Source organism: Triturus cristatus, chromosome 10 (genome assembly GCF_964204655.1).
Source record: "Triturus cristatus chromosome 10, aTriCri1.1, whole genome shotgun sequence".
NCBI classification, from domain to species: Eukaryota; Metazoa; Chordata; class Amphibia; order Caudata; family Salamandridae; genus Triturus; species Triturus cristatus.
In genome coordinates, this window is record NC_140593.1 from 633,685,640 (window position 1) to 633,709,557 (window position 23,918).

At 46.1% G+C, this 23,918-nt stretch overlaps 1 protein-coding gene across 2 annotated transcripts in view; it reads right to left on the reverse strand.

Moving 5' to 3' along the window:
- Positions 1-23,918, reverse strand: part of GTF3C1 (general transcription factor IIIC subunit 1) — a 1,956,011-nt gene that overhangs the window by 1,163,165 nt on the left and 768,928 nt on the right. For both annotated transcript variants that reach the window (XM_085632176.1, XM_085632175.1), the window contains exon 19: positions 13,612-13,789. In XM_085632176.1, the coding sequence (XP_085488302.1) occupies positions 13,612-13,789 (178 nt within the window). The remainder of the gene's footprint in view (positions 1-13,611; positions 13,790-23,918) is intronic.

Below are 23,918 nucleotides of genomic sequence, written 5' to 3' on the forward strand. Positions count from 1 at the left end.
GTTTTGGTGACATGGGTTAGGGAACAATCATCTGCCTCCTGGGTGTCTTGGAGGTAGGGTGTCAGAGGAGCAGGGGTGTCTGGGATTTTCTGCCTTAGTGGGAGAATGGCCCTCTGGGCTTGTTAGTGAACAGCCATGAGCAGGGCCCAGTCTACTTGAGAAGCCTTGACGCAATCTGCCTTCCCCTGCCCCAGAGCCACATGGGTTGGATTTCTAACCCCCTGGCTCTTGGAATCAGCCAATCGGAACAATCAATCAATCAGGAACTTGTAAAGCATGGCTACTCACCTGTGAGGGTCTCAAGGCGCGTGGGACTGCTTGTCGGACTGGGTGATGGATCATTCGAAAAGCCAGGTCTTGAGGTCCTTCCTGAATTGGGTCAGTGACGCAGATTGCCTGAGGGGCAGGGTGTTCCAGGTCTTGGCGGCGAGGTAGGAGAATGACCTTCCTCCAGTTCTGGTCTTGTGGATCCTGGGGACGGAGGCGAGGACGAGTTGGGGAAATCGGACTTGTCTGGCGGGAACGTGGAATGTGAGGCGGAGGTTCAGTTATGCTGGTCCTTCGTCCTGTAGAGCTTTGCAGGCGTAAATGAGGAGCTTGAGTTTAGTGTGTCCGGGCAAGAGTCTGGATTTTTTGGTTGATTAGGATAAAATATCCAATTGATGCAAGTATATCAAATGATAATGGTGAGAAGTTTGTGCATTTATTTGTTTGTCAGAAAAGAACAAGGATGGCACAGCCAACACGTGTTTCGCCCTCTAAATGGCCATCAGGCCTAGGGCTTCTTCAGGGCGGGTGGTCAGGTAATGGGATATCATTATAAACGGGAGGGTTAGTCAACCCGAAGATTCTACTGTCTCGGCTAATGCCAGGTACCGATGGGTTTCTGAGATCGTGGCGTAAATGAGGAGCTTGAAAGGGACTCTTGTTGACTGGGAGCCAGTGGAGCCATCGGAGGCGTCGCGTGATGTGGCAACGGGAGAGGGGGGGGGGGGGTTCAAGGGCCTGTCCGGCTGCAGCATTTTGGATGTTCAGTAGTTTCTTGAGCTGTTACTGGGTAGTGCCGGCGTAGAGTGCGTTGCCGTAGTAGAGTCTGCTGGTGATTAGTGAGTGGGTGCACGTCTTCCTGGATTCTGTGGGGATCCATCTGAATGTCTTTCGAAGTGGGTAGAGCGCGTGGAAGCAGACTGAGAAAACTGCATTGATTTGGCGAGTCACAGTGAGTGATGAGTCCAGTATGATGCTGAGGTTGCATGTGTGGTCCGTCGGGGTGGGGGAGTTCCCAGAGTGGCTGGCTACTAGGAGTCGTCCCAGGCTGAAGGAGCAGGTCCAAGGATGAGAACTTTGATCTAGTTCAACTTGAGGCAGCTGTCTCTCATCCAGATAGCAATGGCTTTCACTATACTGTGTAAGTTAGTTTTGGCAGTTGTGGGTTCATTGGTAAGGGAGAGGATCAGCTGATTGTTGGCATTGGAGACTATGTGGAGTCCGTGGCTCCTGGCGATGGCTGTGAGGGGGAGCATGTAGATGTTGAAGAGGGTGGAGCTCAGGGAGGAACCCTGGGGTACTCCACAGCTGATCTCAGTGGGTTCTGAAAGGAACGGTGGTAGTCAGACTCACTGGGTCTGGCCGTGGAGAAAGGAATAGATCCAGTCCAAAGTCTTGTTGCAGATGGAGTCTTGTGTTTAGGGTGTGGTGGGAAACTGTGTCGAAGGTGGGGAGAGGTCTAGTAGGATGAGTGCTGGGGTCTCGCCCCGGTTGAGGAGGGAGCTGATGTCATCTGTGGCCGCGAGGAGTGCAGTCTCTGTGCTGTGATTGCTTCCTAAGCCGGATTGGGAGGCATCCAGGACATGCTTCACTTCGATGAACTCACAGTTGGGCTTGATGGCCTTCTCTATGATCAGTATGAATATGGGGAACATGTAAAGAGAGTGCTGGCGAATCAGCTCGCTGATAACAAAGCTAAGAGACAAAGGCCATTAAAAGGGAGGACGGATCATTACACACGCACCCACACTCAATAGTTAAACAATTATCCCAGTTCTATCAAAAACTATCTCCAAAGCGATTTACTCGATGAAGAGTTGTCTAAATACTCAAAAAGGTGTGACCTGCTGTGCCTGAATGAAGGGTAAGTCCCTCTCTATGGAGATATCACACATGGATAAATTCTGGAGCCCCTGGCAACACTACCCTCTTGTAAGGTAGCAGGGGATGACTCAATACCAATTGGGTTTTTTAAAGTCTTTGAGAACATTAGGGAATAGTGGAGAGGTACCTAGCTCACGGAATATGACAAACACGGTCTTTTTAGAATTAAAAAAAAAGGGTTAACCACCAGAGGAATGTGGTTATCGCCCTAGATCCCTTATAAACACGGATGCCAACGTTTTTGCTAACATTTTGACAATCTAGCTGGCACCGCTGATGCCAGGATTGGTCAACAGTCAGCAACATGGCTTTATTGGGCAGAGACACCACGGCCCATCTTAACCATGCAATAGTAGCTTTCGATATTGCAAGGAAGTCTGTGTATAATATGGGGGGGGAAGTATTGTTGGATGCTGAAAAGGTATTCAAACGAGTTATATGGGGCTGTCTATGGACAACACTATCATCTTATGGCCTGAGTGGTCCATATTATAAATGAATACAGGCTTTATATAATAAACCACAAGCTAAAACGCTCTACGTAAGTTCACAATCTACTCCCTTCCGGATATATCGGGGCACTCGCCAGGGGTGACCGCTTTCTCCACTATTATTTGCATTATACATTGAGCAGCTTATTCAATCACTACACTCTAATATAGACATATTGCCAATCAGGATTATGCAAGCTAAAAGTACTGCCTACGCAGGCGATATAGCTGTTTACCCCTTGGACCCTGGCAACTGCAGACGATTTTATCAAACTTGATGCTAACAAATTTGGCACCTTCTCTGGATACAAGCTGAATGTCAATAAGATACAAGTGCTTCTTAATTTTCACTCTGATAGGCCGATCCCGAAGGTGTGTTCAACAGCTACTTATTTGGGGGTCCGGGTTTCCCCGCAGGTCGAGCAAGTATTGCGACAAAATTATGATCCTTTGTTGCAATCCTTTACTTGTCCCTAATTCCTACTTTAAGAAGTTAGAGGGGGCGATAAGTAGCTTTATTTGGGGTTTTAGCAAGGCAAGCACGACGGGCAATACAATTTATTAGGCTCCCCTGTAAACAGGGGGACTACAGCTCCCGGATTTCAAACTCTATTATTGGGCGGCGTTTGCGGGCCGTCTCCGTAGTCTTCTGTCGACAGAGAATCAAGACTTCTGTTACAACCCTGCGCTCTGACCTGACAGCCGAAATTTCCTATACAGAATTAATGACCCCAACTTCTTTAAAAGAGTCCATTTTAAGACCATCAGGGATATTGCGTACATATTGCAGGAAATCTTGGCTAAGTGTTCCCTATCTCCAATTCACACAAGTCTCCCTCTGTGGGGTAAACCGATGCTTCCGGAAATATTTCAAGACTCAGTTGGTAGGGTATGGGGTCAATCGGCTTGGGCACTTATATGACCTAAACGGCTTCCTGACATTCAAAAACCTACAAAGTTCTCTTGAACTCCCCCATCAATTATTTTTTAAATACCTACAGATCAGGGATTATTTCTTGAGGCGGCAAGGGTTAAAGACATTAGAGAGCTCAGATTTACTGGTATGTCTGCATGGCGTATCTCAGAAATCATTAATAAGTGCTACATACCAGCATTTCTGTCAACTTAAGACAGACGGCAGCCAGAAACTGGCTTTAAAATAGAGCAATTTCCTGGGTGTAGACATTACCCCCCATAGAGGTAAATACTGCATTAGAAACACTGGATGGGTCAGTACAATTCATTAGCTTAAAACTACAACCATTTCGAATGGTCTGTATACTATATTATACTCCGGATAGGATAGCAAGCTGAGCTCAGAAAGAGGGTAAAGATGGTTTAGTAGTTCCAAACATACTACACATGTTCGCTACCCGCCCTGAGCTGGGGACGTTCTGGAATGGACCGAGACAGATAATTAGGATCCGTCTAGGTCTGGATCCTCTTCTGACAGAGAAAGAGATTATGTTAGGCGATAAGGTGGAAGAAAATTCTGGTTGAGATCCCTTTTCTCTATTATTCTTGTCGCTGCTGGACTCTGCATAGCTAGGGCATGGATTTCTCTAAAGCCTCCAAGAGCAGCAGATTGGTGGGCAATTATGAAAGAAACCTAAAAAGGGAAATGGCTCTGGCCAGAACTAGAGGAATTCACTCCATAAACAAATCTGACTGCATATGGAGCAGATTTGGCCGTGACTATTAGGACAGGATGCAAGACCAAATACTCCCTTTTTACTCTTATTACAGTCCTCTGCTAAAAACTTTTGACTAGGAGCTCCGAGTTAGTATATACCCGGAACTACTATAGCAATACATAGTAACTTCTGTTGTGTACGAATAACTACTCAACTTATATGTAATCTCATTGTATTTCTAAATGCTAAATGACTTGGACAAATTTTTTAAAAAAAGAAAAGCAAATCTAACTCTGCGGAGTCATATGCTAAGACACCTGTGCAATTAGCTAGTTTCTAAAGCGAAAGTGGACTGTTTACTGCATCATACTGTAGAGTTTTTTTTAAAGAGGTGTGTCTCCAAATACTAAGGAATAAATGCTTCCAAAAAAAAAAGAAAAAAGCAACAGTCTTGTGAGGGGGCACATCTGAAGTCTCGCTGTTGTGCCTGGCAAACTCCTTGACGATGGCGAAGAGTGCTGTTGTGTGCGTTGGTGTTGATTTTGTCTTGGAGGGCCGTTTTCTTCGTGCTTTTTAGGAGGAGATGGTGTGCGTTGATGGCGGATTTGAAGGTTGCATGAGGCCCTGGGTTTTATTGTGCCTCCATCTCTTCTTGAAACGTCTGCTGGTGCATTTAGACTCATGGAGGGCCTTCTTAGAGTGTTTTTGCCTGGTCTTTTCTTGACAGGTGCCAGCGCAGTTGGAGATCCATCAGTGGAGGTTGTGTGCTGCGGTGTTGGCATCTGTGGGCGTTGGTCGAGTGTTTGTGCTGAGGGAGTTGACGAGAATTTCTTTGGTGGCCTTGATCCAGCTGCGACAGGGGGCGATGACGGCAGTGGTGTACGGTGGGCGTGGTGAAGGGGAGGTGTACACAATGATGGTCGGTCCAGGAGAGGTCGGTGGTGTGGCTGTAGCTGAAGTTGCCGCTGGCAAGAGAAGACGGGGTCAAGCAGGTGTCCAGCTGTGTGGGTGGGTGCAGTGACCAGCTGATTGAGTCCAATGTTGGCGAGGTTCTCCAGGAGGGAAGTGGCAAGTAGGATGTAGTCAGTGGATGCAAGAGCCTGGAATGCGTTGCGCTCTAGATGGCGGTGAAGGGAGGGCCGGGGGCCTGTAGACAAAGGTGCCGCGGAGGGTGATGCAGGGGATGGTCCGGATCTGGAAGTGGAGGTGTTCCATTGTCGCCGTTAGAGTGCGTGGTCAGTCGGAGTGTGCTTTTGTGTATGATGGCGATGTCTCCTACTGGGCGGTCGGAGTGGTCCTTGCGGGTGATTTTGTAGCCGTCTTCGATGGCGACGTCCGGTCCGGAGTAGGAGTTGGTCCAGGTTTCCGTGAAGAAGGCGATGTTAGGAGAGGTGGCGTCGAGGAGATCCCAAATTTCTGGGGCGAGTTTGTGGAGGGACCGCACGTTGAGGAAGATGCAGTTGAGCCGGACGGGTGCGCTGTTTGTAGGCTAGGTGGCGAGAGGAGCTGGGGTGTTGGCATGGCAGAAGGTGTGGTTGCAGTTTCGGCAGGCGAATGACCCAAGGGTATTCTTCGGTGATGGCAGACGGTGTGGCACAAAGGAGTTGAGGGTGATGAGGGTTCTGGCATCTTATAGGTAAATTGTCCGTGAGGCAGGGTCCCTGGTACTGGGCGCGGTCCAGGTGCAGTCGGACTGGCTTTTGGCGTGTCAAAGAGTAAAAAACAAAAAAAACAAAGCCAAACAATGCAAAGAATAACAAACAAAACAAAGCAAACATTCAAAAATAAAGGCAGAGGCGGAAAAGCAAAAGAGAAGAGCAGAAAGAGGGACAAACAGCAGAAAGAGGGACAGGCGGGCAAGTCAAGCTGCAGAGCAGTGACGCTCCACCACTGGACCACTAGGGATGAGGTGCAGGCAAGAGCGGTGGAGGAGGGTCTTGAAATCCTGACCTCAGGGTCAGTAGAACCAGCAGAAGCAGAAGGGGACCGCAGAAGAAGCTATGGAAGGAGCAAATCCACTAAGGGACAGTCGATTGCACTTTCACCGCTCAGCGGCTACTATTAAGTAGTGCTGCGGGGGAGGGGGGGGGGGGGATGCTTGACAGTTCTGAGGCGGGTAATCCGGGAGCGGGTATGGAAACTGTAGAGGGGACACTGGAGGACTGTGGAATTCCTATCGCCCACCATCCAGGATAAATTGTTAGGAATCAAAGGCAACATGGTTCTATATTTACTTTGCACTTTAAACAAGTAGGCCCAGCCAGTTCCTTGAGGCAATAACCCTTTGGATGCCAACTCACAGTAGAGATCTGTGAAAGGACTGTCTGCCACTAAAGCAAAATGTATATTTGTTGTGTGTATATGGTTAAACTTGTATACATGATTTATTAACGGAGAGCCTTTACTATTAGGGTGAGCGCTGAGAGGAAAAGAAGAAAGTTCTGTTTGCATTATTGAGTTCCAGTTCAAAAACATGTACACGTTAGCAATATGTAACTATTTGAGACAACTTATAATGCTCCCTGATCTCTGCCTGATTACATGCAGTAACTTGTCAGCAGTATCTGTAATGTTTTTGCTTTTGAACTAAAAAGTACACTATCAATCAATCATAGGTTTATAGAGCGCAGCTACTCACCCAAACGGGTCTCAAGACGCTGAGGGGAGGGGGGGGGGTGTAGCTCCTAGGAGATTAAGGCGTCCCGTCGAGGAGCCAGGTCTTGAGGTCCTTCAGGAACTTGCAGAATGATGGGGTCTGCTGGAGGTGGAAGGGAGTCCCATGCCTTGGCTGGGAGAAGGAGCGTCTTCTTGATCTGGTCTTCTTTATGCGTAGTACAGTCGCAAGGGAGAGTTGGGCTGAGCAGAGGGATCTTTGGGGTGCGTGGTACATGAGAAGGTGGTTCATGTAGGCAGGTCTGGTGTTGTGGAGGGCTTTATGGGCGTTGGTGAAAAGTTTGAAGGTGATTCCCTTTTCGACGGGGAACCACTGTAGGGTCCGTAGGTGTTGGCTGATGTGGCAGTGGCGTGGTAGGTTAAGGACTAGTCTGGAGGCAGTGTTCTGGACGTTCTTGTTGATCCCGGTCTAGAGTGCGTTGCCGTAGTCTAGTCTGCTGCTGATTAAAGAGTGTGTGACGGTTTTCCTGTGTTCGAGAGGAATCCAGTTAATGTCTTAGGGAGTAGGTAGAGGTTGTGGTAGCAGGAAGAGGTGACGGCGTTGATCTGGAGGTCCATTTTGAGTTCTGTGTCTAGGATGATTCGGAGGTTGTGTGCGTGGTCCGTGGGGGGGGGCGCACCAAGTGTCAGTCCAGGCATCGGGGTGTGGTCCCATGATGAGCACCTCTGTTTTGTCAATGTATAGTTGTAAGCAGCTTGTCTTCATCCATCTGGGGACTGCTTCCATACCATCTTGAAAGTTATGTTTGGCGAGGTTGGGTTCGTTGGACAGGGAGAGGATGAGTTGGGTGTCGTCTGCACACGATACAATGTTGAGTCCGTGTGCTCGGACGATGGAGCTGAGCGGGCCATGAAGATGTTGAACAGGGTCGGGCTGATGGAGGACCCTTGGCGGACTCAGCATGTTGTCGGTGTGAGTTCCGAGAGGAAAGGAGGGAGTCTGACCCCATTGTGTTCTGCAGGAGAGGAAGGAGCAGATCCAGTCAAGGGCCTTGTTCTGGCTTCGTAGAGTCTGTGGGCTAGGGTGCGATGAGAGACTGTATCGAAGGCCGCGGAGATGTCTAGCAGGATGAGGGCCACAGTCTCTCCTCTGTCGAGAAGGGCGGTTTCGGTGCTATGGTTCTTCCTGAAGTCTGATAAGGAGGAGTCAAGGATGTCGCTATCGTCTATGAAGGAAGCAATTTGGTTGTTGACGGCCTTTTCCAAGACTTTAACTGGGTACGGAAGTAGGAGATTGGTCTGAAGTTTTTGAGGTCGGTGGGCTCTGCTGAGGGCTTTTTTTCAGGAGAGGATTGATTTCATCGTGTTTCCAGTTGTTGAGGAAGGAGGCGGTCTCGAAGAAGCGGTTGATTTGTTGAAGCTTGGGGGCGATGATGTCTGTGGCTCTGTGGTAAATGTGGGAGGGCAGGGGTCCGTGGGAGCCCCGGAGAGGGTGGTCCTCATAATCCTTAGGGTTTCTTCAACGCTGGGGGCAGTCCAGCTGTCCCATGTCAGCAGCGTGTGGTTGGGGATGGTGGGAGAGAGTTCCACGTGGGGGTTGTCAAAGTTGTCATAGATGGTCTTGATTTTGAGGTTGAAGAAGGTGCTGAATCTATTTCAGAGGTCCTGGGACGGTGGGATGTCTGTAGTCTCGCTGTTGGGTTGGGCAAATTCTTTGATGAACGGTTCTTTGCTGTTGTGTGCATGGGTGGAGATTCTATCCTGGAGAGCTTTCTTCCTTGATTTTCTGATGTGTTTGTGGTGGGCAGTGGTGGCTGTTTTGAAGATGTCGAGGTCAGCTGGGGATCTGGAGTTCCTCCATAGCTTTTCGAGGCGTCTGCAGGTGCGTCTAGATTCCCGGAGTTTGGTGGAGAACCAGGTGACTTTCTTGGTGAGGGTTGGAGACTTTCATGAGGGGGGCGATGGTGTTGGCGCAGTAGGTGATCCCGTTTGGAAGAGTGCGGGTGGCGGTGGTGGGGGTGTCGTCTGTGGCAGTGTGAGAAGAGTTGTTGAGGGCTGCGGCGAGCTGGTTGTCTGGGATCCAGGTCCCATTCCTGTGCTGAGGCTAGTGTGGATGTCTGAAGGAGATATGAGTTTTGAAGGTGAAGTGTTCGAAGCTGTGGTCCGTCCATGGGAGTTCAGAGGTATGGCTGAAGGTGATGGAGTTCACTGCTTTGAAGATGGGGTTGAGGGTGTCTCCTGCTGAGTGTGTTGGCTTTGGTACAATCTGTTTCAGTCCAATGTTGAGGAGGTTGTCCAGGAAGGAGGTGGAGTTGGGGTCTTGGCAGTTGTCGAGGTGGAAGTTAAGGTCTCACAGCAGAGTGTAGTCGGTGGAGGTGATGGCATGCGGGGTGATGATGTCGGAGAAAGGTGTGCAGGGTCTGGGGGGTCTGTAGATGAGGGTGCCACGGAGGGCGGTGGACGGGTTGGTCTGTATCTTAAAATGGAGGTGTTCCATCAGGTCTATGGACCCGTTGGTGTAGGAGCTCAGGCGAAGGTTGGCCTTATGGCGATGGTGATTCCTCCTCCAGGCCGGCAGGGGTGGTCCTTTTGGGTAATTTTGTAACCGTCGGAGATGGCGATCGCGATATCTGGTTCTGAGGCGGCGTTTGTCCAGGTTTCGTTGAGGAAGGCTACATCCGGAGTGGTGCTGTATAGGAGGTCCCAGATTTCCATGGCATGTCTGTGGAGCGAGTGGACATTAAGGAGGATGCAATGAAGGGTTTAGGGTGCAGAGGAGTTGTTGCTGGAGGGTGGAGAAGGGTCCTGTATCTTGGCGAAGGGGCAGCGGCAGTGTTGGCAGGTGAAAGGTCCGTGTGTGTCGAGAGGTGAGGCGAGCTTGCAGTTGTTTTTGCCGGTGTGGAGTGCGTGGTGGGCCGAGGAGCAGTAGAATTGACCGGTCGGGGGACCAGGGTTCCTGGCGCCGGTCGGGGGCAGACGGGCTTGCCACCATTAAGTAGGGGTCAGAGTGGGTGGGATAGTTGGGAGGCGGGAATCTTAAGACGCGTGGGAGGGGGGCCGCGAGGGCATGGGTTGTGGGAAAAAGGAGGCAGAACGGCTAAGAGGAGGAAAGGAAAAAATTAGATAAAAGTAATAAAGGCCAGAGAACAGCGAGGTTCAAGCAAAGGCAGAACAGGCTGAGAAAAGGCAACAACAGGTACAAAAAAGGTAAAAAGGCAGGCAGAATCCGCACTAAGTGAGTGAAAGGAGGGACAGGCACGAGACAGCACCAAGGCACAGGGGCCTCAAACCCAGTCACGGCAGCACAGGGAGGCAGGATACTTACAGCGGGGCTGCGCGGGGGGAGAGCAGTCTCCTGGCCAAAAGGTCAGGGGTCTTGCTCAGCTCCAACGCGCAGTGGGTGCAATTAAGTAGGGGCCGGGGGAGGGCGGGACAGCTGGGAGGAGGGAATTGGGAGACGTGCGGGAGGAGGGGCCGTGAGGGCAGCAGCAGCGTGAAAAAGGAGACAGAACGGCTAAGAGGAGGAAAGGAAAAATTTAAATACAAGTAATAAAGGCCAGAGAACAGCAAGGTTCAAGGAAAGGCAGGACAGGCAGAGAAAAGTCAAAAACAGTAAAAAAAAAAAAAGGCAAGAAGGCAGGCAGTAACCACTCTAAGCAAATGAAAGGCACTGACAGGCACGAGGCAGCACCATGGCACAGGGGCCTCTAACCCCAGTCATGGCAGCCCAGGGAGGCAGGATACAAACCACGAGGCTGCGCAGGGGGAGAGCAGTCTCCTGGCCAAGAGGTCAGGCGTCTTGCACAAAACAATTCAAACTCGAAATAGCATCTTTCTATTGCTCCAGGTCTCTCTCCCAACTCACGATGGTTGGCACTGCAAACCAGCGTCACTTCTTGCTTGATAGCCCTAGTGCAAAGTCCCTTTACCCTATAGTCAGATACATGAGTTTTATAGTATATGATCTACAATCTTATCATTAGATTTATATAAAACAAAACTGCACTTGCAAATACTAAAGTATCAACAGGACTAAACAAACATGGTGATAAACGGGACATCTCAATTATTATACTGATTGGATGGTTCTATAATTAAAAGCAATATAATAAAAAGTCAGCTTATACAGTGAGCATCCTTGATGTTATGGCAGGGTCCATAACTGAAAATGCTAAAATGTGTCGGACAGTAAGCAGACATGATGCTAATATTTCTGCCTGTGCGTTAAACATCACACTTCCTAAAGAGAGAAACAAATCTCAAAGCAAGCACTGGATGAAAATAGATATCTAAAACAGGAAATGTCACAGGTGTCACCACAGCCTGATAACTTACCACCCTCAAAGCCTGCTGATGGATCCTTCAGTGAACTGGGGTGTTCCATCTGTGGTCGCAGCACCCTAGAACATGGGACAAAGGTGAAGCAGAGAACTTGGTCCTCTGCATGGTGGTCATCATATCAAGGGCTGGGCGAGGAACTCAAGGTAGCATCTACTCCCAACACAAATCATAAGGGAAGCTCAGCATGCAGTCTCCTATGCGGTTATGGTGAAACTGAGGGACTAAGGTGTGGGAGCATACTGAGAAGAGGTAACGAGAGAGATTTTCAGTGAGGACCTTGGTGCTGGTCAACTATGAACTAGAAGTTGGGCCAGTGGGCTCAAGAAGGTCTGGTACTGTGCTATATGTGGTCGGTGTGCCCCGGAACATGAGGCAGGGGTAGAGCAGTAAAGCCTGCACCGTGCATGGGATAACTAGATCAAGGGCTGGAATCAGAGCCCAAGACAGCATTCTTCCACCACCACAGATCATGGATGCTCAACTTGTAGGCCTTAGTCAGTATGTCAGCACAAAGTGATCAAAGGCTCTGGAAGAAAGATAAGGGCTAGGAAAGGGGTAGTGGGATCCAGCTGCGGAGTCTGCCTTTATTGCTGGCCTGCAATGGTGCTGCTGGAGGTCAGCTGTCCTCTTCAGCTCAGAATGGGGGCTGCTACTCTGTCACCATCTAGCCTCTTAAACTTCTATGGATCACATAGGGAACTTGTGGTAGCAACCACCATTTCTGGCCCTTAAACATTTAGAGAGGGTCAATGCACAGGGCTATAACAAAACAGTGGGAGATGCAATTGAGTTTTGTGAGGTTAGTGGTTAATTGAACAGGCTCCCGTAGTATGTTTCACACTGTGGTAACAAGTTCTAGGTCAAGGCCCTATATGAAGAGGGAAACTGATGATGCGCTTATTCAGCACAAACATGCTATATTCCAAGTGTTGTTTTGTAAACCAATTTTTTTTTTAACAGACCATAGGAAAACTGTCCTTTTACTCATCACCCTCCACCTCCCATGTACTCACCCAAGCCTCCTCCTACTGCTATGCGCTCCAAAACAAAAACAAACAAATTTTTTTTTTAAAATGTTTTCCTTCTATACCTCTACTATCCTATTAAATCCACATAACAAACTAACATGTCCAACACTCAAACTAATTTCATATTTCACTATACTAATTCACCTCTTCAAAACAAGTTTCCACGTGCTATACAGCAAATACAGAACTGATCAGCTACCACAGTCCATAGTGACCCCCACCATTTCCCCCATATTCGTGCACATACACTGGTTCCTCCCAGCTTTGCATACCAGTCCAGTCCAGTACTCCATTTGGTCATGGAGAGGGGCTTTGCAGAGTTTCCATGTTTTGCGAGGTCTCTTAGCAAGCACCGTCCTTATCCCAACTAGGAGCTGTAAACAGCATCCCCCCCCATCTTCTAAAACACCCAGCAAGGCCACCTGCGGTGAGAGGTCGATTGTTCTATCCAGGACCTGAGACAGAAGAAGGAATATCCTTTGCCAATAGGTAGTTTTAATGGGACAGCCCAGACCCTATGGTAAAAGTTCCCAGTATGTGTATTGCAGCGGTTCATTTTGTATAAGGGCTCCAGTTGGCCCTCCACTGATGCTGAGGAGTGAGGTAAGTATGGTGTAGATAATTGAGTTGAATACATTTCAAGTATTTTATGATGAAAAAGTCAATTTAATTAGCTCTCTGTGCACGGTGTCCTCATGATGATATTCCTGCAGAATAATATTTACTTCATTAGAAATCTACTTAAAGTGCAATGTGTCTTGTGATATTATTTTGGGTGTTCAATAAAGTGCTGAACATTACCATTCAGCCACTTCAAAGTGCTTTTGACTTCAAATCTATACATTAAATTTACTTATCAAATTACATTTGCTATAGTAGTAACGGTTGAGTCGTTCACTATTGTGAACTGCAAGAGTTCTGTCAAAGACTTCAAATTGGACACAATAGCAGCTGAAACTTGCATAGTTGTAGTTTCTTCACCTGCAACCAATGAAAACGTGTTTAAGTGCTAGCAACAACGAGCAAAGTCCAGTGAGTGTTTCAGTTTTTTCAAAGGCGTGATCCACCTTACCAACAAAAACTTTCTCACCTTTAAATAGGCTTCCTTCTCTCATTTGGCAGTCCTCTTTTATGAGTGTGCACTACTGGGAATCCAACTTCAATTTCAGCATTCTGTTTTCTAATTCACTGAAGATGGCAACATTACTTTAATGAATGTGTAGCCTACCATAACAACCAACATCTATTTAAACTGCAAGTGCTAGGTCCATAAGTCAGAAATTTGTGAAAAAAAAGACTGTTTATGGTGCTCAAGAAAATAATGCATAAGAATTATATAAATTATAAACATACCTAGGGGAGTGTTGAGGCAAACGCACTGTAAATCAAACCAAAAATTCTCAACATCTTGCAAAGTGCTCAGAAAGTACCCACGTCTCTCAAATGGACGGCTGCTTCGAGCCAAGTTGTAGTGTGGATCACAGGTAGTTGTATCAACAATGGATGACTTTCTTTTCACATATACAAATACCTGTGTAAAGAAATAATTACCAAAATTATTAAAGATCATGTACCAAAAATACTTTGTGTAAACATATTTATTACTTTTACTTATTTATTACTTTTCTTCTAATTCAGCCTATCCAATGCACTACCCTATTTTCCACCCAATACCGCTCTCAATATATCCTCTAGCTCAACTCTCTGACTCATCTCAAACCTTTCTACTACTCTTTCTAATGCACTAGCCTATTTCTCACCCTATACCTCTATCAATATATCAATTACCTCCACTCTCATTCGTACCAAACCCCATACCACTACTATGATCACCAAAATAACCCTTTCGAGTCTCTTCCCTACTCCACCCTGCCCTGCATCATCTCATATTTTTTTTACTATTCCGATCGCCCAAAAACAAGCCTTTTTTAAACCCTCCCTCTGACTCTTCCCCCTCCACCTCCCATTTACTCATCCCAAGCCTCCTCCTACTGCTATGCGCGCCAAAAAAAACAATTATAAATTCTTCTCTTCTATACCTCCACTATCCTTTTCAATCTAAAACACAGACTAAAATTTCCACCACTCAAATTAATTTCGTATTTCACAATACTAATTCACCACTAATACTTTATGGGTTCCAGAGTAGCATGCTACTTGCCGAAAAAGCACGTCAACACCCCATCAGAGGTAGCAAGCTCTATATAAATGCAAACCTTTTTACTTATTCAACCCCTTCGCTATCCTTCTCAATCCAAACAGCTGACTAACATATCCGCCACTCAAATTACTTTCATATTTTAACTATAACAGTTCACCACTAATCCTTTATGGGTTCTGAAGTAGCGTGCTAATCGCCAAAAAAAGCTGCAACACACCATCAAGGGTAGCAAGCACTGTTCCCTTTAAGGTGCACATGCACGCACATCTGTGCCCCTGAGCGCGCAGTGCCATGTGTGTGTGGCGCGCGTACACATCCCCCGAGAGGAAGAGGCAGCCTGTGGGATCAAGGAGGGAGCACTTGCTTCATTTCTTTTGTTTCTAGAGTGGGGCTGAGGGGCACATTGTGTGCTTTTGTTGAAGCATTCATGTTAATTAAAGCACCCGTCACAAAGTGCGATTAACATGAATACTTTCACAAAAGCACACAATCTACCCCGGAGACGTGCTTTAGTAACAAAACAAATGCATCAAGTCAACAAACACAGAGTGTGCTTTCAGGTGATCCTAAAAGCACACGCCGTGTTTGTAGACATGTGCATGTTCTTTTTTTAATAGAGCTGGCCTACGGGGTGATAGTGTACCTTTCTTAAAGCTTTCATGTTCATTGCAGCTCATGACGGGTATCGTAATTAACATGAAAACTTTAACAAAAGCACACAATCACCCACAGCTGCTCTCTATTAGGAAAAAAAATGCAGCAAGTCTACAAACATGGTGTGTGCTTTCAGGTGATTCTGAAAGTACACTCAATGTTTGTAGATTTGCTGCATTTTCTTTTCTGAATAAAGCTGGGCTGCAGGGTGATTCAATCCTGCCAAGGTTTCAGATTGCTATTCGTGACATTTTCATAATTACTCTGTAATTATGAGTGGTGTTTCATCGACCATGATTGACACTTTCTCCCAACAAAAATCAAGCAAAAAAGATGTGGGGAACATATACATATTAGAAATTACACCCCATTGAGCAACAAAAACTCTAAGAAGTCCCTGAATTAAAGTGGGCTAAGGTGAAGCAGCTGAACACTGAGTAGAACAGTCAAACTGTATGACTACAACTGTCATGTGTTGGGCTTTTTATGAAGCAAATGCAAAAAGAGTCCCGACCTCACTACGCCACTGGAGTCAAGCTATCCTGGCTGAAGAGGGGTGAAACCCCGAAACCTGTCCTAGGATGCTTGATTCCGGTCCAGGGAAGACATGGCTTGGCAGTTCGGGCTGGACTGTTCCCATGAGGCACAGGGTCAAGACTGATTTGCATATGGCCATGTCTGAACTGGGGTGGCGTTGTGAGCAAAATAACGATGGATTAAACCCAGATCTGTGACTGGGGGTGAATGTTTTGCCAATGTGCAACATTCCGTCCATCATCTTGTGTGTTTTGCTTTTATGAAGCAAGTAGACTACTTTGAGGGTTAATGATCGTCTTGCTACTAGAATGGCTGAGCTAGAGTGCATGAGGTAAATCAACATGATTGGACAGTGTCACTACAAATCAAAATGTATGTGCTTGGAGTAGGAAAAGAAAGGAAATTCGATGGACATAGTTTGTTTGCCAGTGAGGAGAGAAAACCCCGGCAGAGCTGTGTTTTCATTCTATTGCTGAAAGATGTTTAATTCCCTTCTCTGTTCAGCATGCAGATTATTCTAACGAAAGCTCTACTTTTTACTCTTGGGGTCCTGAATCACGTTCACTTGGAATTACCATTCCCTTTCCCTAAAAACCTAATTCTTGACCCCTGAAATAATGTGCCCTGAGCAGCAGCTACCGTGTGACAAGGCAGTAAGACTGTGGCGCCCAATCTCTGGAGAGAAGGTGGCAGCTGAGGTAAGGGTTGGGTAACAATCTGAATATCACAAAGTCCATTTTACAAGAAAGAAATTTGTCTTTTGGGGGGGGAAGTAAAGCGAGGTTCATTGACAGTAACACTAGTTAAACGACGATGATTCGAAAAGTGTGATAAAGCAGATTATTTCCAAAACAAAGAGTTTTGAAGTATATAAGCGATTATTGCTCTAAACACAGATCATAGAAACAGAATGTCTGAAAATATGGATTGTAAGATTGTTTTTAAAAACGCCTCCTACCTCTGCCGGTTGCACTTAAACACTTGTGAGCCGCTCTGACGACAATTAAGTCCTGGGATCAAGTGACAAGACCAATACTGTGCCTCAGTTTTCTGAAAGTACACATGTCCAGAGGGCACGACAGAGGCTGAGAAGTTGACTGTTGTGTCAACAATCTCTGTCCAGCCTAATGAGGGGGCTTAGGAGGGAATGGGCCCAGCAGCCTGTAAAACTATAACATCCTGCACAAGAGGCTCAGGTAATGTGACTTCTCTTCAGGCGGGTGTGGCAAGGAAATACAAAGCTACTGCCCGCCAGTGTGTCCAATCTTCAAAGCATGTGTGTGCTTCTGGTCGCCAATAGATTGGTGCAATTGTGGGAAAACAGCAGGCAAGACCGGCCCCAGGGTTCACCCATGTGATGGCTAGTACGCCCAGAGTAGACTCACAGGACGGCTGGTTGGGGCATGGCTAATTGATCTAATAAACTCTGGCCTGCCTGCTCATTGCTGTTCATGAATATTTTATCTCCGACACATAGCATTTTAAATTTGAAGGCGCAGTTGCATGCTCATATATGTTAGACATTTTTTGTGTGCTGGTGCTGCCTCATTGGCAGTGCACCTCAATTGCAGTATTGTCGGAGGGGAGCTAGAATTCGGGACTAATGCATTTTAATGCAGTGATGCGGACACCAGCATAAAAATGTGTTAGTCTAACGCCTGATGCGGCCCTACCCTGACCCAGCCCCGAACCTGCAAAAAATAAAATGATAATAACTAAGTTATTATCATTTTATTTTTCATGCTCAAAGAGAGCATTTGTTAAAGTTTTCATGTTAATCACATCGCCCGTCATGAGTTGCAATTAACATGAAAACTTTAACAAATGCACTCAATCACCACGCAGCCCAGCTCTTAGAAAAAGAAATGCAGCAACATAGCTGCCAAGGTCTCAAATTGCTATGTGGGACAGTTTCAAACCTGCCCTAAGACTGTTCACGTGGCACTATGTATGTGGAAATGCACCGTCTTTTCACTCTTTTAAGCAAACGTTTGGAGTGATATTTGGAGCTGCACCCACACGTGCAGTCTGGTTACTGGTGCACATAGCCTTGGTTGCAGCACACAGAGACCTTACACTCCGGCACACAGATGAAAAAAATTTGAGGGAACATTGGTAGCAAGTGCTTTATAAATGCAAACCTTTTTCCTTCTTCTATCCCTCTACTATCCTTCTCAATCCAAATAACTGACTAACATATCCACCACTCAAATTACTGTCATATTTTCACTATACTAATTCACCACTAATCCTTTATGGGTTCTGGAGTAGCGTGCTACTCGCTGAAAAAGCACTTTGATGCTTCGTCAGGGGTAGTAAGCGCTATATAAATGCAATTACAATACAGTACATGAAGCATTGTGGGCTCTCTCTTGAGGCCTCTAGTCAACAAGAACACTAAAGTCAGCTGAAAATACAGGCAAGCCTCCTAGAACATAGACAGTTATGGACTACAAAAGCTGGCAGAGTAACACTAATAGCAATGGAAGTATACACCACCATCCAGTGGTAGAAGTGGGCGAGATCGGAAGGGCACGGCATGCCCCTACTTTTTGAATTTAACAATGTCCGTTCTCCTACTTCTTTATTTTAAAAATGCATCCCAGAGACGGCAGGAATGGTCAAAATGTAAAAAGTATTGCGTGATCGTCCAGCCCTGTGTGATGCACATTGAGGAAGGCCTCTGTAGTCGCCACAACCTCCTCCCCCTTCCCCTCTGTATCTGGGGCCAGGCGCCTGCCCCAAAACACTGTAGGAGAAGTGTTCCACTGTAGAAACAATCAATCAGCAGCAAAAACGGCTTCCTTTGGTGGCCCTGCTGCTACAGTGGGATTTACACCTTATTTAGTGATGAGGCCCCCTGCCTGCCCCCACTGTGACCAATAAAATGGTCACATCAGGATGCATTTTCGGCACCATCCTTGACCTCATCTGCCCTTTATTTTGGGGCTTACCCAGACTGATGACGCCACAAGGAAAGGAAGAGCACTCCAGTGTAGAATTCATAGCAGACTGTGCCCAAACCTTGGCGCTTTTAATAAGCATTTGCAATGCAATAGGTCTCGCATTTGCGAAATTTTAAGCTATTGGCATTGTAAGTGCCAATTACTTTTATTTATCCGTTTTCAAAACCAACAGATAAAAGGTTGTTCATTTTCAATGCCAGTAGCTCAAAGTCTCGCAAATGCGAGACCTATTCCACTGTAAATGCTTGTTTGTTTGTGAAGAGCAAACTTTGACAAACTTGTATACCGAGCGCTGTTTAGTAAATTCGCAGTTAAAAAAGCACATACAAAGAAAATCACAGTATACAAGTAAAAACAGCAAACAAAGCAAGAACTTACAATATATTGAGAACACGAGGGGTTCCCATACAAATTGTTATGATCTCTGCCCAACTGCACCAACCCTTAGAAACCTACTCATGAAGCAATGTACAAAATCTGCCCTGAAAAAACAATTACAGGCACGTGATCAGCGGTTATTGAACTGAACTGCCTCACAACACTTCTATTAATTACAAATAGTTTCACTGGACCTGGTTAGAAGCATTAGGCAATGCAGTCATTAACGGCAAAAAAAAAAAGGTTTAAAAGGTGACAAAAACCCAAGAGGAATGAACATTCTTCAGCTGGATTTTGGAATAGGCTGGAAACAAAATGGAGAACATCTAAGTTCACTGCAGCTACATCTTAGAATTGGGATCTATCAGTCTATATTGATTTAAACTAGTATTTTTGTTTAACCAGTACAAATTCCCTTCTTAATTACATACATTCTTTATTTTATACATTTTGTATTTACCATATGTATAATAATACACAATAAACAACTGATAGGATGCAAATGGATCCATTTTCAACCACTTCATAACTGTTCAAGTATAACCATTTATAACTGTTCAAGTAGAATTTTCACCACAGTCAGCCAACTGACCACAAACTAACAACTTAAAGCTTAACAAAGGTTGTTTCTAAACAAGCTCTGACAATTCACAGAACTACTGTATGAAATAATAAAGTATTTGTTTACTGTGGTGACCACTCTGGCATGGCATACAGCACACAAGGGCTGACCCTCCCCCCCCCCCCCCCCCCCCCGACCCCGGAAACCCACACAAAGTCGTGAGCCATCAGCCACACATTGGGTGAATTACAAGTCTTTCAAGCCTACCCTACGAAGCCATTCAGAGTAATTCCCTTCTACCTCGCTCAACAGGTAGTGGCTTTGAACACCCCATTCATTCCATGAGATCAGCTAACCATCATCCTCTCACCGCGAGAAGCCCTGTCTTGCCCTCCAATGTGTTCCCTCAAAGTTCTAACTCTTTTGACTACTATGAAGTCTTCCATGGAAATAAATGTCTTCCAAATCACATCAGGGGCACGCTCTTCCTTACGTAATTCAAATAAATAAATAACTCACATCACTCAAGCGAGGCCTAACTCGATTTTCAACCTCCCACCACTAGCCCTTAAATGTATGTATGTATATATATAGTATTTCACAGTAAGTGCGTTATCATTATTCGTATGCATGGACGTGCAATGCTGCAACACCACAAAACATTTTATTTTACTATTGTCAGCTATGCAAATAACTATCCTTAACTTTAAAACGAAATAAAGTGAAAGCGCAATACCAAACTAAACACGCGGCCGCCATTGCCAAAGCCGGCTGGGGGAGCGCAAAACAACCACTGGCTTTGAAGCTGGCGTCCCACGAGTGTATTTAAAGTAAGCAGCAGGCATTATTAAAGCGGAAGCGCGCATGATGCGCTGCTGCACATACAAACATGAGGGTCCCTGGGGGCCAACTAGTCCACCAGGTACCTCCAGTAAGCTCCACGGAGCTGCATTGCAGAGTGCTGTAAAAAGGGGCGCGGCCTCAGAACACCTCTCAGCAACGCAGCTCTCTGGTGCATACTGGAGGTACCTGGTGGGCTAGTTGGCCCCTCGGGACCCTCAGGATTGAAGAGGAATTAATTCCCCAACTTAAAACACGCCACAGGGCGTGTTTGCAGACATGTCATCTCAGGCCCTGCCCCCTTCCTTCACCATTGTGCAAACGCGCCCCCTGGTGAGTTGTAAGTTGGGGAATTAATTCCCCTTCAATACTGAGGGTCCCTGAGGGTCAAATAGCCCACCAGGTACCTCCAGTATGCGCCAGGGAGCTGCACCGCAGAGAGGTGTTCAGAGGCCACGCCCCTTTTTACACCTCTCTGCAACGCAGCTCTGTGGGGCTTACTGGAGGTACCTAGTAGGCTAGTTTGACCCTAGGGACCCTCAGAATTCAAGGGGACTTAATCTCCCAACTTAAAACGGCCACAGGGCGCGTTTACACAGTGGTGAAGGGAGGGGACGGGGCTTGAGGTGACGTGTGCAAACAAGCCCTGTGGTGTGTTTTAAGTTGGGGAAATAATTCCCCTTCAATCCTGAGGGACCCTGGGGGCCAACTAGCCCACCAGCTGCTTCCAGTAAGCGCCACTGCGCTGCATTGCAGAGAGGTGGTCCAGGCTGTGCCCCTTTTTACATCTCTCTGCAGCGGCGCTTACAGGAGGTACCTAGTGGGCTAGTGTGACCCTAGGGACTCTCAGGATTCAAGGGGACTTAATCTCCCAACTTAAAACGGCCACAGGGCATATTTACACAGTGGGAAAGGGAGGGGATGGGGCCTGAGGTGACGTGTGCAAACACGCCCTGTGGCGCGTTTTAAGTTGGGGAAATAATTCCCCTTCAATCCTGAGGGCCCCTGGGAGCCAACTAGCCCACCGGGTGCCTCCAGTAAGCGCCACTGCGCTGCGTTGCAGAGAGGTGGTCCAGGCCGTGACCCTTTTTACACCATTCTGCAACGCCGCACCGTGGCGCTTACTGGAAGTACCTAGTGGGCTAATTGGACCACAGGTACCCGCAGGATTCAAGGGGACTTTATCCCCCAACTTAAAACGCTCACAGGGTGTGTTTGCACACATATCACCTCAGCCCCCCCCCCCCCCCTTCACCAGTGTGCAAACGCACCCGTGGCACGTTTTAAGAGGTAGTTTTAATCCCCCTGCCCTATTATGTACTAGGGGCTTACAGAGGAGGTCATGCTCATCACATGGGTACCCCCAACGCATAGTGTTCCCTAGTGTATGTAGGTGTTTTCACTGTATTCTAAGTGTCATTTAGCATACCACTGGCTCTAGGCCTGGTTAGGCAGAGTCAGTTAACACCAGTATCCGTCTGAAAAAGTTGTGGTCACAGGATGATTTTGTAACAAGGCCTCTTTCTGCTCCTCTATTGGTTTTTTCTGCACATGTCTTGCTTCTTGCTGCACTTTTCTTCGTCTTTGAGGACTTCTGTTGCTTCTTTCTGTATTTCTTTTGTTTCTTTTTGTGCCTTTCTTCTTCTTTCTTCACATGTCCTACCTCTGTAGGCATAGTTAGAAACTAGCATTTAAAAAACTTTTGACATTCACTGAAAAAAACCATAGGTTTCAGGGGCGTTCTAGTTAGTTGGACATTTCACTCGTACAAAACCAGTGCAATTACCCCGTTATAGTTAGTTCAGCTAACTATAACTTGCGCGCCCGCAATGCACTGCTGATGACGTCACATATTACGCCACTCATGACATGGTCAGTGACATCACTGATGACATCATCCTTGTGATAGAGTGGCAGACCTCCTCTCACCCTAATATAAACGTTGATACACACTTAAAAATAGAATTTAACATTTTCAAAACAATGGACCTACCAATACCACTTACAACACACCTATTCAGTAATTCCAAGATCTACAGACACATCCACCAACAGTCCTATACAGTCACTCATACATGTAGTCACTCATCATATGTACTCATACACCTATACATCTTGTTACACACCGATACTCATCCATAGAGTTGCTTACACACATAGTCACACATGCAAACAAAGTATCAAACATCCATTTACTTGCATATACAGTTATACACACACCACCACACTTACTTCTACAGAAACTTACACATACTTACTCTCAAAAGCAATGACTTATAGAAACACATACTAATTTATACAGGAACTCTTCCATTCTCTCACTCACATATACTCACTTATATACACCAATACTCACATATACTAGTTTAAAACACATGTAGTTACTCATAAAGACGATATTGAGACAGTCATTCACTCACTAACACACCCATACACACACTCATCCACCATACAGTCTTGCACAGCTGCTGTCTTTAACACGTACAAACAGTGAGTCACTCATACTGATACTCAAAAAACCAACTAATAACCTATATAGACACTCATGTAGCTACTCACCAACCCATGCAGCCACTTATACACAAAGTGAGAGACTGGTACAGATATGTACATATTTAAACATTATTCACTAACCCATGTATTCACTAAGATACACTTAATCAGTCAGTTATAAAATCAATTATTCAAAATAAAAATCATCCATTTAGACACTTATATACCCATTTATTCTTCCATCGACCTTGAGATCTACATATATAAAACATATTTAATTTTCAGAAAAACACACATTCCCTGGATGATGTCATGAGTGATGTGATATGTGACGTCATCAGCAGTGCATTGTGGGCGCGCGAGTTATAGTTAGCTTAACTAACTATAACGGGGTAATTTCACTGGTTTTGTACGAGTGAAAAGTCCAACTAACTAGAACGCCCCTGAAACCTATGTTTTTTTCAGTGAAAAAATATATATATATATTTTTTGTAAAGGGCTTATGTCAATCAATATAGAGGCTGTAAACATTATCTTGGACCACAGTTCCACTTCTTGATAGCCCTACACACTGGTACACTGTACAACAAGATAAACATACATCATTAAAATGGTTATAAAAAGCTCATAAAATTCATATAAAATATCTTCAGTTAAAAAAGTGTACCTGAGTTTAACCGTTATCAGTGGGAGTCAACTTCAAGAATACTCTACGGGTACACCACATGGAGAATAAAAAGCCTGCTACTGAGAATGCTATAGGGAGGCTAGCGTTCTATTTCAGTATCCTAAAAGCCTCTGAGCATTGCCTGGTTCCCAAATTTCTGCATATCTGGATCAACCATCGTTTTCTCGATTTTTATACCCAGAGCAGAAAAAAAACATGTGGTATTCTGATTATGCTGCATTGTTACAGGCTGGGCAACCCAAGGTTTGTCGGCCCGCCCATTTGTTTGTGAAAGCACGCAGTGGCAGTACCCCGTGCCTGAATTGAAAATAGAGCTTCCTGGCGGTGACCGGCTTGATGTCGTCCAGTACAAACTCTAGCCTGTACTGCTCTTTGATTTCC